Raw genomic sequence first — 17,310 nt, forward strand, 5'->3', positions numbered from 1 at the left:
GTAGATAATAATTATGCATTCTTGTTCAGTCCAACATAAAGTAACACAACCTATCTGCCTTTTGAAATGAAAGCACTAAACAAACAAAAAAATGATGCTAAACAAATCTCATGTCTTAATCTTCATTGTGTTTTATTTACTTAAGCTCCTCTTTGGAGCAGCGTCTGAAAACTTTAGTGTCTTTATTACTTAATACTCAGAATGTTTGTATAATTTAAGGAAATAATACAATCCCCATTTTATGCACTTGGAGGTAACACATGGTCAAGATAAGCCCGTACACATTAAAGGACATCGGTGTGTGAAAGTTAGGGGCTTCAATTTCAAGCTTGTAAGTGCCAGCCTTTAGACTGAACTCTGACCAAGCTCCTTATACCGTGAATAACACCTGAGAAGGTGTCATCCAAAACAGCCAGCCAGGTAGGCAGAGTATCACAGACTGTCCCCTGCGGTAGCCCTCTGCTAACCAAGAGGGAATTTGCTGAGGCCAGGGGTGTAAGTCTGCGGTGGTGCCTCTAAGGTTCCTCCATGCATTTCACGTTCAGTGGTTGTTGGGTGAAAGGCAGAAGCAGGCCCGGCATTTGAAGATGGCTGGCGTGCTTCGGCAATGCCTGTTGCCTCAAAGGCCCTGAGAGACCTGGGCAAAGGCACAGGTAATTTCTGAACTGTGTTCCAGCTTAGGGGTGACCTCGGTGTGAGCTATGCAGCCCTGGCAGTCCGGAGCTGTTCTAGGCAGGCAGAGAGGCACCCAGGGAAACTTTACAGGCAAAATAAAACTATATTCAGCATTAGGCAGGTGGCAAATGAAAAGTTCGCAGCATTGTGGTTTTTGAGCTTTGATACCTGGGCTCCATCTCTGACACCATTAAATGCCTTTTCTGCATTTGCCAAAAGGCACACGTTGTAATGCAGTAAGTTGAACCTTGATTTTTCTTGTATGTACCTATTTTTTTCTTCCCTTCTGTTGTCCTGTTCCTTATTATGGACACATTTGGCCACTGTCAAATTGAATGACTTTTTGCATACTTGGTTGGCTGACTCTTTTTTTGCTAATTTGCTGATACAGTCAACTGTGCCAGTAAAGCAATTATGCAAAATTGTGTATAAAGGTTTAATGATACAAAACAGCGTTCATCACAAATCTGTGATTCTTACCATCCTTCCATAAACTAAAGGTTTTGAGATGTTTGAATTAAGATCTCTGCGGTTAATATCTATTTTTTTTTAAATATATTTAGTTTAGCAGATAAGGGAACATTTAATGTACACGTCACTGTTAACTTTGGAAGGAAGCAATAAACAAAAATAGTGACTTGGAAGTGTTCAGATAATGGTTTATATGCTTTCAGGTGGTGATTATGAGAAGTCTGCTTTATTACATGTCTCATTAGGTTACAGTGTTACCTGTTTTACATTACAAATGATAACTATGTATGGTTGATTGTACACTGAGTCTAATACAACATGAAGATAAAAATATAAAGATGGACATAGTAACAAAGCAGAATAATGTGTCTGAATACTGAAAACAAAGAGATAGTGGGTTAAAACAGAACTGACAGGTACAGTGTACTGAGGTTTGATATCTGGTTTCCACTTGGGTAACTGAACTGGTTCAGGAACAGAGCAGTAAAGCAATACTTGGTAATGTTTTCACTGAAGCCGAAAATCCCATTGGCTTTTCTTGGTCCAGAATAGAGCATTTAGAAACATTTCAAAACTGATATTTCTGCTTCATGTTTGCATTGATATTTTCTGATTTCTGCCCTGCTGCTTTCCTCGAACCGTGGCTGGGATTTAATCTTGCCACAGAAAGTATTAGCAAGTCAGATATTATTATTGGGACTGACATTTAGTAGAGTCTTGTTTGTATCAGGTCTTTATGTACTTCAGGGAGAGACCTTCTGCCACAGCCACTAGAGACAAAGCACACACTGCTTCCCCTCGGCTACCTGTCCATCAGACTGCGTATGAGGAGGGAGAGCGAAAAGTGTCTCTCCTTTCTATCCCTTTCTTGGTTAACAGTTCTCATTAGCTGCATGTCATCTTTGTACTAAGGAAGCGTTAAGGACTGTAAGGACAGGGAATAATGAATAACCTGGCGGTGCTTTCCGCTGCCTCGTTGATGGGGAAGGGAGCCGGTCACACTTGGGTGCTGAATTACGAAGGTGAGTTCTGTTTGCTTGGGTGCTCCATGTAGTCAGATGTGTGAGCTGTTTTATACTGAACACAGCAGTCTGAGGCTTGTATAAACAGCTTTAACTTACTGCTTTCTGAAAACAGAGGCCTGAAGCAGTCATGGAGGTTTCAGGAATGTTAATTGTTTGTGTACATGAATGAGCTTATAAATGGTTGTTTTTGCAGTCTTCCATAGCTCATCGAGGGTAACTGTGTCACTGTCAGAGAAAAGAAGAGAATGATTTTTTTTTTTTTTTTTTCTCCACAGTCTACTAATACTTTCAGGGCTCGATATAATGTGCCTTTAACAAACCGTGAACTTCTCTCCTACTGAGCCACTGCATCCTGCCTACATTCAGTGTAGGCAGAGAACCATTATACTAATCCACTCTCCCATCATATCTCTAGCAAACACATGTAAGTGTTTTCTTTGAATATTTATTTTGATGCAAGGAGTGTTAAGTCTTTTATTTGGCGACACAAACAAGTAAGAGATTGTGACTTCTCACCTTTGTAACCTTAATTGTGGAAGTTCTGGTTTTCAGCTACGACATGTTTTGACAAACACACGACAGTCACGTTTGGCTTTAAGAGAATAATCCTGCCACCTCACAACAACCTTAGAATAGTTCATCTCTGCAGGTAGGATAGCTTTAAAATGTAGATGCTGAAATGATCAGTCTTTCGCTTTGTTTTTTAACAGGTGCGGTTATATGCAAGGCCTGATGCAATACGAAGAGGATCGGGGGACTATGCTCTAAATATTACAAGGAGACTCATTGAATTTTATGAAGATTATTTTAAAGTGCCCTATTCCCTGCCAAAATTAGGTAAGATTTCCCCTAAAACATGAAGTTCATCTAGAGACAGGAGATTGTCAGCTTTTTTAAAGTAGATTTAAGACTGGAATGTACTAGATTTCAAGGTAAGAAATGTTTGGGTTAAGAAGGAATGTTTGTTTAGAAGGATCACTAAGTAAGGGATTTTTCATCTCTTCCTTGCAGAGGAAGGGAAGTCCAGTTGTCTCCTTTCCAGCCTTTCACTGAAAGCAGCAGGAAGCAGACCGTACTTAAGTTTGTTAGGCAGTTGGACTCTAGGAAGAGAACTTGAGACCTTTCACTGATAAATGGGTTAGCATTTTTTGATGCTGTTTATTTTGGTCCTTACTTTCATTAGATAGCCACTGGGAGATGTTTGTTCTGTAGTATTTGTATCTTGATGCCTCAGCCTTAGATGGGGAACAGAATTGAAAATATTTGTGGGAACTGGGAACCTGTAACAGTGCAAGGCAGTATTTTTTTGTGCTGGTTTACGTGGTTTATTGATGATGATTAGTACATATGCTTAATTGTATTGTTGCTTATTGAAAGAATTGCTGTGAACTTGTTTTGCTGCTCAAGTGACCTAAATGTAAAAGCCGTCACTTTCTATTATTTCTTAAATAGTTTCTTCTCCTCCTCCCTTTCACCACAATCAATTGTTCTTCTACACACTTGAATACTTTACACCATATTATTATACCCTCCCTCCTTTGGAGCATGTTTGATCAAGATCCAGAAAAGCCTGTTGCTCAGCAGTGGGAAGAGAGCTTGTATTTGATCAGAAGTGTTAGAGTTGGAACCACAGGTGATCCTCCCAGGAACTCGGGGTATATTTCATTAAATCCCTTGCCTGCTGAGTAGCTTTATTAGTCTTACAGCTAATGGTGTAGGAGATAGATAAAGTAATTGATGTTGCTAGATGAGGGTGTTGCAAGAATTTTTTATAAGAATTTTGTGGCATTTGTTTCTTGTCGTCTTTAAATGATGGGTTACAGGCATTGTTCTCCTGGAGAAATATGCAGATCGGTTAAACATGGCACATGCATCAGGCTTTGTGTGTGTCCTTTCATACTTGGCTTCAGGTATGTAATGGTGATTTCATAAAGGAAGTTATGGACTTACCGGTGCCAAAAATTTAGAAGGAAAGAAATAATCAAAAACTTGCCGTTGAATATAAAGGACTAAAGGTGGGACTCTGATCATTACTTCAGGTAGTTTACTGAGGATGCCAGGTAGCAGCAGGCAGTAGTGACTGTATCTGCTTCAGAATATCTATCACAATTGCAACATATGGTCTTTCAACTCAACATGCTATATGCATTATCGTTATGCTGTGGCATATCTTTTAAAAATATCTCATTGGAAATGAGTATGTTCCACGTTTGGATCTCTTTGGAATAGAACAGGAGGAATAGTCACAAGTAAAATTGTATTTTTTCATCAAGCAGTAAAATTATTGAGTTAATATGAAAAACGGCTTGAAAACTTCAGTTATTCTGTAGTGATACTATAGGAAATAATTTGCAAAGTTTGTTATGCTATAATAAGGTTAAATTTATTTAAGGTAAATATAATAAAGAACATTTCAAAACTCTATCAGTGACGTAATATTTTTGAAAATTTGATTTGCATATGAACATAGGTATCTTTGTTCCCAGTTCAGCAGAACACCAAGATCACTAAGTTTAAGCATGTGCTAGTACTGTCTTTAACCTGAAGGAGTGAATTTTATTTTTTTTACTGGAAAATGGAAGGTTAGGGACAATAGTCTGGCAGGTGAATAGAAGGACAAAAAATGAAAACACTGTAGTCTTCCTATGATAGTGATTTTGCGGTAGTATTAAAGAGTTTTCTGAGGGAAGAGGCAAAACAGCATTAGCTACAGCAGCAGCAGGAGTGTGCATCAGGAGGATGCATTGATACAGAAAACACGCCCGTGCACTCTGAAGCCTTGGGACTGTCACCTGATGCACTGCTGTCACCACTGCAAAGGATTGCGTACTTCATTAAGGTTGTAAGAAAAATCAGAATGTGTTTTGTGGGACATTTTAGGAGGTTTTCATTTGATTATAAATGTGGGAGTGAAAATTGAAGAAGGTAGTTTAAAAAGCTTTTTAATGACAGTGTCAGTTTTGTAGAAAATGTTCTATTTCAAACGTAGATGTTTTAAAAAATGGAAATTTTTTTTTCATATATTTTCCAGTTCTAACAAGAGTGAACTAAAACAAATGTAATTATTTTGGTTGAAAATACACTTTATTTTTTTCAAAAGAATTCTGTTGTCGAAATACTGACCAGCTTACTATGCAGGTGCTGTATGAGCTACTGAGCGCTATGTTGTTAGTGGCAATGCTGTGTGCTGGGGTGTGTGTGTGGGGACAGGGGACCTGCAACCCTTGGCAAAGCACTTTCATCGTCTGCGTGGTCATCCATTTGAACAATCTATATGGTGGGCGTATCTGAGGACATTTAGGCTTCAGACGTGTTGCTATATCAGAGGGACCTGTGTGTGTTTGTTCACTTTGCGTTTCACTGAGGTCCGCTTCCACAGATCCTTGGCATTTGGAACTAGTGCTTGTCATCTGAGATTGTAATAAATCAGCTAGTGTTCTCTATAGGAACCACTTTCTCCTGGTGCTCTTGACTACTGTTTTTGACCAGGCTTTTTTACTGTAGTTACATGCAGTCAGTTGTCTGTGGTTGCTGTTGCCAGTTGTGGGCTCCTCTGACTGTGGAGAATCTGGGGGAACCTTTTTGTCACCCAGTGACTAAGATTTTTTCAGTCTTGTGGCCTGTACTGGCTTCTGAATGTACTGGAACAATAGATTTGTTTGCCAATTGATGTGAATTCTGGTAATGAATGTGAATTGGGGATTTTTCTCATTTGAATAACCAATTTTCACGGTTAAAAGTTCTACTTAGCGTGTAGATAATGTGCTTTTTTTCCACATCATACTCTGAACTGGGAGGTGCTTGTGTAGGGTTTTAAGCTATTAATTCTTGTATGAATTTCATGTCTGAAAAATAAGTCAGGCCTTTAAAAAACAGATTTTTCCAAGACTGTAAAATCATTATATAAACACTAGTTAAAATGAGGGGTGGGTAAAGCATTGGGTTTTATTTAATTCTAAAGAGATATGCAGTACGGTTTTTAATTGTGTTTCTGTGGCTGGTGAATATAAAATACATTTCTGTATTTGTATCACATTTAATTTTACTCCAGTTTGCAATACACAAAAAAATTCCTTTGTATACATAGAGCTTTTTCTTATGAGGATCTTTGAGACTGGAATAGTTTCCCTATGGGGAATGATTAGGTAAGCAAGCACTCTTTCATAGAATCATAGAATAGTTTGAGTTGGAAGGGACCTCTAAAGGTCATCTAGTCCAACCCCCCTGCCATGGGCAGGGACATCTTCAACTAGATCAGGTTGCTCAGAGCCCCGTCCAACCTGACCTTGAATGTTTCTAGGGATGGGGCATCCACCACTGTCCTGGTTTTGGCAGGGATAGAGTTAATTTTCTTCCTAGTAGCTGGTACAGTGCTGTGTTTTGGATTTAGGATGAGAACAATGTTGAGAACACACTGATGTTTTAGTTGTTGCTAAGCGGTGCTTACACTAGTCAAGGGCTTTTCAGCTTCCCATGCTCTACCGACCGAGAAGGCTGGAGGTGCACAAGAAGCTGGGAGGGGGGCACAGCCAGGACAGCTGACCCAAACTGGCCAAAGGGACATTCCATACCATGTGACGTCATGCTCAGTACATAAACGGGGGGAAAGCCGGCCCGGGGGGGCTGCTGCTCGGGGACTGGCTGGGCATCGGTCGGCGGGTGGTGAGCAATTGCATTGTGCATCCCTTGCTTTGTGTATTATTATTATTATTATTATTACATTATTATTATTATATTTCAATTATTAAACTGTTTTTATCTCAACCCATGAGTTTTTCTCACTTTTACCCTTCTGATTCTCTCCCCCATCCCACCGGGGCAGGGGGGAGTGAGCGAGCGGCTGTGTGGTGCTCAGTTGCCAACTGAGGTTAAACCATGACAACCACCTCTCTGGGCAACCTGTTGTTCCATTGTTTCACCACCCTCAGCATAAAAAATTTCTTCCTTACATCTAGTCTAAATGTAGACAGCTGTGACTTTACGTGTGGACAGTTGTGACTCTTAAGTTGTGAATGATTTGGGGTGGAGGCGACTGTCTCTTCCGGCCAAGACTAAAGGGCCACCCAATGAGGTTAGCAGGAGACAGCTGCAGAGACCACAAAAAGATTGCTGTTACTGCGGCAGGTGGTAGATTTGTGAAACTCCTTGTCAACAGAGATTGTAGATGCAAAAATGTTCAAGGGGAGACATGGACAAGTACTTGGAGAGGTCCTCCATTGGAGGAAATCCTATGGTTTGAAAATAGATGCTGAGAAATACTCAAGAGGGTGCTATTTATACTTCCCTGGTCTTACTCTTTCTTGAACATCTGCTTATGGGTGCTGTTGGAGAGCAGAATACTGTGCTAGGCAGTCTTTTTGTCTGAGCCGGCAGGGCTATCTGTATGTTCATAGTCTTCCAGTTTCCCAGGTGTTTCTGTGAAAGGGCCACAGAATCTGTTTTCAGAATAATTCATGTACTGGAACTGGGAAACTTTACAAGGCACCAGTTATAAAAGACTGACAAAACTTCATGTGTGGTGCATAAACAAGCTATTTGTGTGAAGATTTTTGGGTTTCTGGGCCTTGGTTTTCCTCCCCTTAACAGCATTGTGGGATGCATTTACTGCTTCTCTGAAAACTCATTTTACAACTCGATTTGTTTTATTCTGAGTACTGTATTTAGAGACCCATGTAATTAGTGTAACCACTATGCATTGTGTAAAGAAACTCGGGTGTCTCAAGGGTCAGACACTCAGTGCCTAACTTAAAGGCACTTTGCTTGGATTCATTCAACTTTAGGCACTTAACTGGCACGTCTAAATTAGCAAGCTGATTGCCCTAGGTTCCTTATGTCATTAGTGGAGAGGACATCTTCCTGGGGATGGTTCAAATCTTATATGGGCAGAGTCTCCCGCTGGAACTGCCTAGGTAAGAGAAAAAATGTTTTATTAACCATTAGCAAGTTTGCTGACAATACCAAACTGAGAGGTGCTGTTGACTCTCTTGCGGGACAAGAGGCCTTGCAGAGGGATCTAGATAGATTGGAGCATTGGGCAATATTCAATGGCATGAAATTTGACAAGTCCAAATGCCATATTCTGCACCTAGGACTGAGTAACGCCGGACACAGGTATAAATTGGGAGAGGAGTGGCTGGAGAGCAGCCCTGCAGAAAGGCATCTGGGGGTGCTGGTTGACAGCAGGCTCAATATGAGTCGGCAGTGTGCCCTGGCAGCCAAGACGGCAAACCGTATCCTGGGGTGCATCAAACACAGTATAACCAGCCGGTCAAAAGAGGTGATTATCCCGCTGTATTGAGCGTTCATACAGCCTCACCTTGATTACTGTGTGCAGTTCTGGGCCTCGCAATTGAAGAAGGATGTGAAGGTCCTTGAATGCATCCAGAGGAGGGCAACAAAGCTGGTGAAAGGGCTGGAAGGCATGTCCTATGAGGAGTGGCTAAGGACTTTTCAGTTGTCTTGTTTGAAGAAAAGGAGGTTGAGGGGTGATCTCATTGCCCTCCAGCTTCCTGACGAGGGGAAGCAGAGAGGGAGGTGCTGATCTCTTCTCCGTGGTATCCAGGGATAGGACGTGTGGGAATGGTTCAAAGCTGCGTCAGGGGAGGTTTAGGCTGGACATTAGGAAGCATTTCTTTACCGAGAGGGTGGTCAAACACTGGAACAGTCTTCCTAGAGAGGTGGTCGATGCCCCAAGCCTGTCAGCATTTAAGAGGCATTTGGACAATGCCCTTAATAACACGCTTTAACTGTTGGTCAGCCCTGAGGTGGTCAGGCAGTTGGACTAGATGATCATTGTAGGTCTCTTCCAACTGAAATATTCTATTCTATTCTATTCTATTCTATTCTATTCTATTCTATTCTATTCTATTCTATTGTAACCCCTGAGCTTAATTTAAGTGTCATTTGTACCATTAAACTTTCACAATGTGCAGACCTGGGAAGGAGACGTATCTAAGGCAGTTTAGTGATGGAGAGCTGTGAATAGGGTTGGGAAGAACTTGGGCTTCTCAGAAAGCTTTTAATTCCCCATTGAAGGTGTCCTGCAAGGTAGAAATATGAACAGCTGAAGAATCCACTTTGGGACATGGCTGCATATGTTACAGAAAGGCTGTGTGAAAGTAAATCCCCTTGCTGTTTTTTCTTGAGGTCAGTGGATCTGAATCAATATTTAATTTATAAATACTGCAATTTGTGTGAGCACTACAGTGTTAAAATATGTTTAAAAAAATATTGTTTTCCTAGACTTTAGGAAGTCTCTTTTTCTCTAGATTTGCTGTACAGCAAACTTTGGGGTTACATTTGATATATTTTATGTTTCTTTTTTTCTTACAGGTGTGTTCAAGGTACTAATTACCTGGTTCATGCAAAAATGATACGGTCTTTTTTTCATTATGCAGCATAAAACACTTTAAAGTTGTGAACGCAAAGTCTCAGAAAATGATTTTCCAAGGGATTTAGTGCATGTGCTGCACAATAGAAGACAAGATTGGACCATTAACATTTGCTCTTTGAATATTTTTGGAGAACAGGATTCAGTTTTTAAAGTGTGTCATGGAAGAATTTAAACTCTTTCTTATGATGTAAAAAATAGCCATGAAAAGAAAAAGTTCAACAGGGAACTGTTCTGATATTTAAAGGAAACTCATGTACCTCTGCTCCATTTCCTGATTGTTGACTGTGAATATTTTGGTGGGAGAGAGTGCTGCTGCCTGTTGCTGTGTTGAGGCATTGCAGGCCCAGAATAAAAGCATGAAATGCTGTTGTAGGGTGGCCAAGTGACTTGCTGTGAGCACTAGTAATGACCTGTTTGTTTCGATTTCATTGCTTTACTATTAGCTTGACTCTTTGACATGTTCCTAACTTGTTCATTGCCATATTGCCTTCTGCCCTGTTGGATCTTCCATCACCTTCATCAGCACTCTTTCTGCTGCTACTGCTTTCTTACTTCCCCTTTGTTTGTCCTTCCTCCTGTCTCTGTTGCTCCTTCTATGATGAACCTCCATGTTGTTGCCTGCATTCTCTGCTTTAGTTCTGCTAAAAGTTTCACAATTCCTGCCCTCGTGCTTTGTCTTTCTCCCTAGCAAGGTGGCCTCTTCCTGCCGCCTGTCCAACTCTGACCTGGAATTGCTGTATTACATCAAGCAAGATAGCTAATTTTTCCTTCTCCATCTGTATAATGGAAACAATAATTAGTACTTTTGGTCTTGTTTTTACAGTAGTTGAAAATGATTGTCAGTTTGGTTGCCTCTTGATTAAGAGGTTCCCAACCTGAAAATTTAAGAAATGCTGGTCTGATCTGGCCTCCAGCATAGAATCATAGAATCATAGAATTGTTTAGGTTGGAAAAGACCTTAAAGCATGGCAAGGCTTGTAGAGTTTCATAGCGTTCTTAATACATCATAGCTGTAGCGTCTGTCTGAACTGTACACAGTCTTTCTGAAAGATGTCCAGTCTCTTCCAGTGAGAGAGAATCCATCAAAGCCCTGTAGGAGAGAGGGAAAGGAACGTTAGACTCTGTTAAGTCTGAATGAACTGTTAGTTGTATGGTCTTCTGAATTGAGAAGAAGGAGGTGTAGGAAGGGACATGCCGTGGGAGTTGGACATACGACTTCTGGAATGAGGAAAGGTGGGAGAGGAGGCACTAAGGACCTAAACATGTGCCTAAACATAATTATCTGGTACTGTTTAAAATGCCTTGGGGTATCCTGAAGACCCCTAGCTGCTGCTTCTGCTGGCCTCCAGATGAGATCCTGTTGGTCCATGGCTGTTCCATACCTGACAACTCCACATGGATTTTTTTTAATAACTTTGAGCATCTCAGTTGGGGCTATCACCCATATTTAGGCAGCAGAATTGAAACCTACTATTTTCTTTGACCAGGTACTTAAAACAACGCTAATGCCTCTGCTCACAGGGGACTATTTGTTGATACAGAGCATTCGTGCACAGAATGAACTATGTCACTTTTACCCTGACCTTTGAAGCCCCTGTTTTGAGGTTGTGGGGTTTTTTTTCTTTTTAAATTTCTAAGCTGTGAGCACTTCAAAACAGCAACTGGTCAGGGCTCCAGAGGGAAAAATTCCAGCTGCAGCCATAGGAAAAAGCAATGTTTTTTCTCAGAACAGTGCTTTGAAATGTGAAAAGGAAATGTGAGTTACTAAACTGAAACAAACTGAGTAGGAAATCAGTCCGTAGTATGATGTTAAGAAACAAGGGAAAAAATAATCCTTGCTTTGGACTTTTTCTTACTGTATTGCTCTAAACTATGTTAAATGGTAAGCCAATTCATTCCAGTAATTAGTATAATACAGCTCATAATGGGCATTGTAACTGGTTTAGGAAGTTTATTAAGGGGAACCTGATCTTTCTCTGGTGACTTGGCGTGACAAGTCTGGTATTGTTTGCAGGAGACAGGAAAAGTTACATGTAGGAATAAAGGAGCTTTATATAGAATAAAGATGAATGGGCTGTGGTGGAAATAATCCTCTTCCGAGTGAAATGTTTTCTTTTTATTATGTAGCGCTTTCCCTCCCTTCTTAATTGTGGCATGAATAGAATCAAAACCTCTCAAACAAGGAGAATGTTCAGATAGTAGCACTATTGCCAGTAGTAGTTCAGCCAGCCCATAGTAAAAGGGTGACCAAATCTGACAGCATCCCCACTGGCTACTCAGCTAAATCAGCTTGGCTTTTAAATGATTAATTAAAAAAAAAAAAAAAAAGAAAAGAGAGGGTGATGCTGTTGTTAGGAGAGTGTAACAGGATGTGGGATTGTAGGAGACTTAATGGAAATGTCAGGGCTTTTTTGAGCCATAAGAATCCTTCATCTGAATGTAAATAGATGTTTTTCTAAGCTGGTCTTCAGTAAGTCATTTGAGTAGTTAGCACCAATGTAGAAGTGGGTGCGCTGAATTTTAGCCATCTAAGAGTCTGTCTACTCTAAGTTCTTCATCTTTCGAGAAACATAGATGCTTCAGAAAATGATGCATTTTATCATGTAAGAAGAAATAAATCTTCCCTGCAGAGGTACGAGTCTCTGCTGATCTCTCATCTGGCTAAAAGATGAGGTGAATCCTTCTGTAAGATTTATAAAATGGGGTGAGATCTTTGACAGGCACAGAAACTCCACAGAAATTATGGGAATCACCAGGAAATTGTGTGAACTTTTACCTGGTACGAGATGGTTAAATGCCTAAAAGCGCATGAATCCAAAATACTTTTTAGATAGCCATGGCTAAAGTAGTTTTCATTATAGCTCCTTTCACTCTGCTTGAGCAGAGCTCTCATCCCTGATTGTCTTCTCCAGGGCTGCTAGTGATTGTCTTTTTGTAAGCTTAATCATACTGTTCTTGACCAGAAACGTTCACTTATGAATATCAGATTTTTGAGGGGTAGTACTGATTTCTGCTGCAAAATAGTATTGTTGGAACCAGAATCCTCTCGACCATGTCTAGCTTTTGAACTTTTTTTTTTTTTTTAAGAGAGGCTACTGAAGATTGTTAATAACCTGTTAGATCTAACAGTTGAGAGGGTTCATCAGAGACTTTGACCAGCCTCTGAAACCTTTTACACCAGCAACTGTAGCTTTGTCTTAAAGAAGCACACGTAGAAAAAAAGCTTAAGCCTTGGCCCCACAATGAACTTCATGTTTGTATAGGCATTGGGAACTGTGTTTTTTATTATGGGGTAGGGGTGATATGTCATTAGGATATCGGGAGAGTTACTTTCTGTGTATAGTATGGCACTATGAAAGTTACCGTGTGGAGATCGGAGCTGCATGGCGGAAAAACAAATATAGAAGGGTTTGGAAGAAAAAGAAGTGATGTCACTGAGGATACTGTGATAGATTTAGATGGTGTTCATGAAGAGGACTGTGTGTGAATCCTTGGCCAGTGTATGGGAAGATTGGATTGCAGTAGGATGTGCTAAACTAGGAAATTTTTCCTTTTAGAAATCGTACCTATAATGTTTAGTTTGAATCAAAGTAGGTAATGTGGTTGGTCTGTATCAATTAACTGGAGTACCAAGGAGAAAGGAGTGGCCTTTTCTCTCAGAATTGAGGTAGAAACCTGATACTCTCTACGTTTGAAACAGTACGGAAGTGTTATATAATCTGCTCAAGTATATTGTCTTTTGATGGAAAAGGGAAATGACTATTGTTGACCTAATGAAACATGGTCCACCTATGCAGTCTTCTACAGTGAGTGGTGTTTAGACAGCATCTTCAAGACAGCTGTATATCCACAGACAGAGCTAACAGAGTAACAGTAACATGTTCATAATGACACCATTTGAGTCAATATGAAAGTTTACTGAGGACTTACTTGACTTTCTGTAATTTTGGGTGTATCTCGTTCATATTCATAATCATATGACAAATTTTAAATAAAGATAATTTCAAATTCAGTTCATGAAGGTTCCAGTTTTCATTTAACCCTGCAGTTTCAAGTGTGGGGAAAAAACAAGGGTACTATGGTGACATGTGAAGCAGAGGCTTTCCTGCCTGAAGAATGAAGCTCAGTAATATCAAGGTATTGTGCTGATGAGGGAGAAAAAAAAGTGACAGATTAGAGTACTGTCCACATGAAACACCAACACAGTTCACTCAGACTTTTCTTTTTATATGTGCAGTTTGAGTACAGGACAATTTTATTCTTTACTAAGAATTTTTGTTGTGAATTGATTGAAACAGGTAGTTTTACATACTGGAGCAGCAGCAATATGTTTCAGTGGTATTTTCTTTTCATTCAGCATTGTGGTAAAGGTTTTTGGCCTCCTGCATTTCATTTGAAAAGTGAAGAAGTTTCAGGCCAGACTCAGAAACAAGTTCAAATGAGTCGAACAGGAGCTATAAACGATTACCATGGACTCTTTCTTCCAGTCCTGTCTATAAACATATGTTCTGTACTAGTTTTAGCTCTGCCTAGTGTTATGCTGAACCCTGTAGCTGCTGCGTTGGCTCTCCAACCCTGGAAGAGCTAATGTCATGACAAAGCCTGTTTAGACTCTTATTTCAGAAGCACAATTTTATTTAGCTTGAAACTCACAGAGCAACACCAGTGTAGCCTATTTCCTTGGTCGAGGCAGGCTAGAAAGGCTTAAAAGACTTTTCTCTTGCCTCTTCCCCTCGCTCCAGGCACTTAGAGCTGTTATCGTTTGCCTAGCTCCCTGCCTTCCTTCTCTTAGGGTAGGCCTGATGTTCAAAGAGTTGTTAGCTAAGTGTTTTAGGGTGCTTGGCTATAGTTTCAGAGCTAATCTGTAACTTCTACCACTTATTCAGAGTCTTTGAATGGCTGGAATGACAACTTCCATGCAGAAAGACTGAAAGATAAGACCAAGGGGAGATTTCAACAATACTTGCATTGTATGCTTCCTTTTTCAGAGATAGCAATTGTTTTGACAGCAATTTTGAAAACACTGCCATCATTTTCATGCTGATTAGGACTTCTAAGAATGTGTGATTTTAATTATTTTTCGTATCAGTATCATTGCTAAACTCAAATGAGAATGGAAAACATTTTTTTTGTTCCTGCAGCACTGGAGAAGTGTTCCTGTTAACTCTCCATGTTTTCAGTTTTAGAAGGATTGGGCTTCTTTGGGGTAGTTCGTTATGCTCTCCAGATGGTATTATGATAAAGTTTGTTTTCCATTAGATACTGATTTGAGGGCACCAAATGTATTACTTTGAGAAACAAAGTTTCCCTGGGCAAAACTGATGAGAAAGCAATTTGTCCACTGACTCACTTAAACTGACTTGCATTTGCTTTTGTTTATTTTCTTATGTTTATCTTGAAATATGCATAAATACTTAAAAATTTTGACCTTGTTCATGCTTACTGTAATACCAAGATCAGGACAACTCCTTAATTGTCCCTACCAAGAACATTCTTCTTCACTGTGGATCTTTTGTGCCAGAAAGAAAATAGATGAGGGATGTACACACACACACACAAATATCTGTACAATTAATATTTTTATTTCCTAATAAATCTAAAACTTGAGTTATGCATTACTGGTGCAGTGAGAGTTACAAAAAAGTAACCACTTACTGATAATTTTCTGTATATTAGAAATAGTTAAAAGTCTGTATGTAGATGTATAAAATGAGCTTTCACATCTTTCTTCTGTACTGTAAAAAACCCATAGATACAGACGTAAAGAAGATACATTTTCATATATCATCAAAGAACTTGAGGAGTTTCTTTCAAGAGATTATGACAGTGTCTTGAAAAAGATTATAGCACATTAAAGTGGGACTTAAATAGGCCAGAGATTTCTGTTCATACAAAAGATGTGAAGAAGCGTGTAACCACAGAGCTGAATAAACCTATTGCTGCTGCCTAGATTCTGATGGCTTAGTTACAAACCTTCCACCTGTACTAGCTAGTTTCTGTAAGCTACTGAAATTCAAAGGGATGTAGGTGCTCACCTTTTATTGCTTTTCCTAAGGATATTGTAACTGAAAAGATATCCTAACACAATGAATTATGCTATGCTTGCAGCACCATGCCTGAAGCAACTTCATTTTTGCATTAAGGAAACCAATGATTTTCAGTGTAAAGATGAAAATATTAAGATGGCTGAACAACTTTCATTAAAACAAGTGAACTGTCACTGTAGATTCCACCCTCCCCCCCCGCATTCTGGGAAGCTTCTTAAAATGGTATATGGACATTAAAAGAATCACTTAATAAAAATGCTGTGGAGATCTCTGGCAGATACTGCTAAACTTGCTTTCCCTGTTCTCCCTTGCCGTGTATAAATTCTCCTTTTCTTTGCATCTCATTTGTTTCAGTGCCATCTGCTTGTGTATTTAAAACGTAACATTTCCAGATTCAGGATCAGTTCTGTGAAGGCTGCATTTTGCTGTCTCTGATTCTTATCAGTAACACTTCTAACAAAGCTGTCCTCATGAAGATATATATTTGTCATAGTGATAGCACACTTCAGAATGTGTACTAAGCTAAACCAACTCCCCCTGTTCAACTCAAAAATATGCTCCTTGTCATATGCTACTCCTCACTGAAATTAAACTCATGCAATAATTTAGTCTAGAGAGATCAAGTCCCTTTTTCTCCTGGTGTGTTCAGCTTTGGCTTGGCTGAGTGTAGTTCTCCTGTTGTACGTTACTGAGGAATTGAATCCCAGAGTGGGTGGTGGGGGAAGGCAAGGGGAAAGATGCACAGTGATGTGTGAAAGAGAACTTAGAAATCTATTCTGGAGACCCTTGTCAGAAGTTTCTGCAGCTATTGCTGTCTCTCTGGGTGGCTTAGATAAACTTTTGGAAACCGTTTCAGAATAGCTCCTGAGTCTGTGGCTTTCTAACTGACCCCTCAGCTCTGCAACAATAGGGGACTTGTCAGCCGAGCTGATCATGGCAAGAGAGCTCCTATATGTATTTTATTCAGCAGGGGGGTTGGTCTGTCACCAACACTATGACATTATCTACAGATAGATTTCCTATGACAGTCATGATGTAAAAGCACAGGTATTTTGACAGAACTTTAATTACACATAGCTATGTTTATGATGTGACTCCTAAAGCAATAACAGAAGTCAGTGGTTGAAGTCCTCATATGGAATTATATAAGATATTTCCATAGTTGTCATAGTACCTAAGCATTTTATAATCACTACTGGCTGTTTACACATAGTGCATCTTGCAAATGGAGAAGTACCACGGTTTTGTTGTCCTATTTAGAGGCACAGCTGAAAGCCAAAGAGTGCTGAGAGGTGAAGGCAGGCAGATGTTTTGCTGATTAGACCTGCATAAAATGTTCACTTGTCAGATAAAATTTGAGTGTGTATTGAAACAGAAGGCGGTTGGCACTTGCATCCTTTCATAATTAAGTATTGATGATTCAGTTTCATGTGAGGGACATAAAAGTGGCTCCAATATTTCCTACTTTAAAATTAGTCTGCGAGTTGTTCATCCTAGGGTGCTAATTCTCAGGTGTGGAAATACATAAATCTTCACAAGACTGTCAGCTATAACTTAGATACATAGACAAATGCAATATATGTCTTTTCACCGCTAATGTAAAATGATTTCCTAGGCATCTTTTCTCCATATTCTTGAAACGTTTTAAGTTTTGATTCTGTCTTAAGGTAATCACAGACAATTGAATTTTATGAAGAAG

General features: G+C 39.7%; 1 protein-coding gene across 1 annotated transcript in view; it reads left to right on the top strand.

The window, feature by feature from the left end:
* Positions 1–17,310, top strand: part of TRHDE (thyrotropin releasing hormone degrading enzyme) — a 221,780-nt gene that overhangs the window by 37,914 nt on the left and 166,556 nt on the right. Inside the window, exon 3 of the mRNA XM_076333043.1 lies at positions 2,882–3,008. Within this exon, the coding sequence (XP_076189158.1) occupies positions 2,882–3,008 (127 nt within the window). The remainder of the gene's footprint in view (positions 1–2,881; positions 3,009–17,310) is intronic.

Source organism: Aptenodytes patagonicus, chromosome 1 (genome assembly GCF_965638725.1).
Source record: "Aptenodytes patagonicus chromosome 1, bAptPat1.pri.cur, whole genome shotgun sequence".
Taxonomy (NCBI): Eukaryota; Metazoa; Chordata; class Aves; order Sphenisciformes; family Spheniscidae; genus Aptenodytes; species Aptenodytes patagonicus.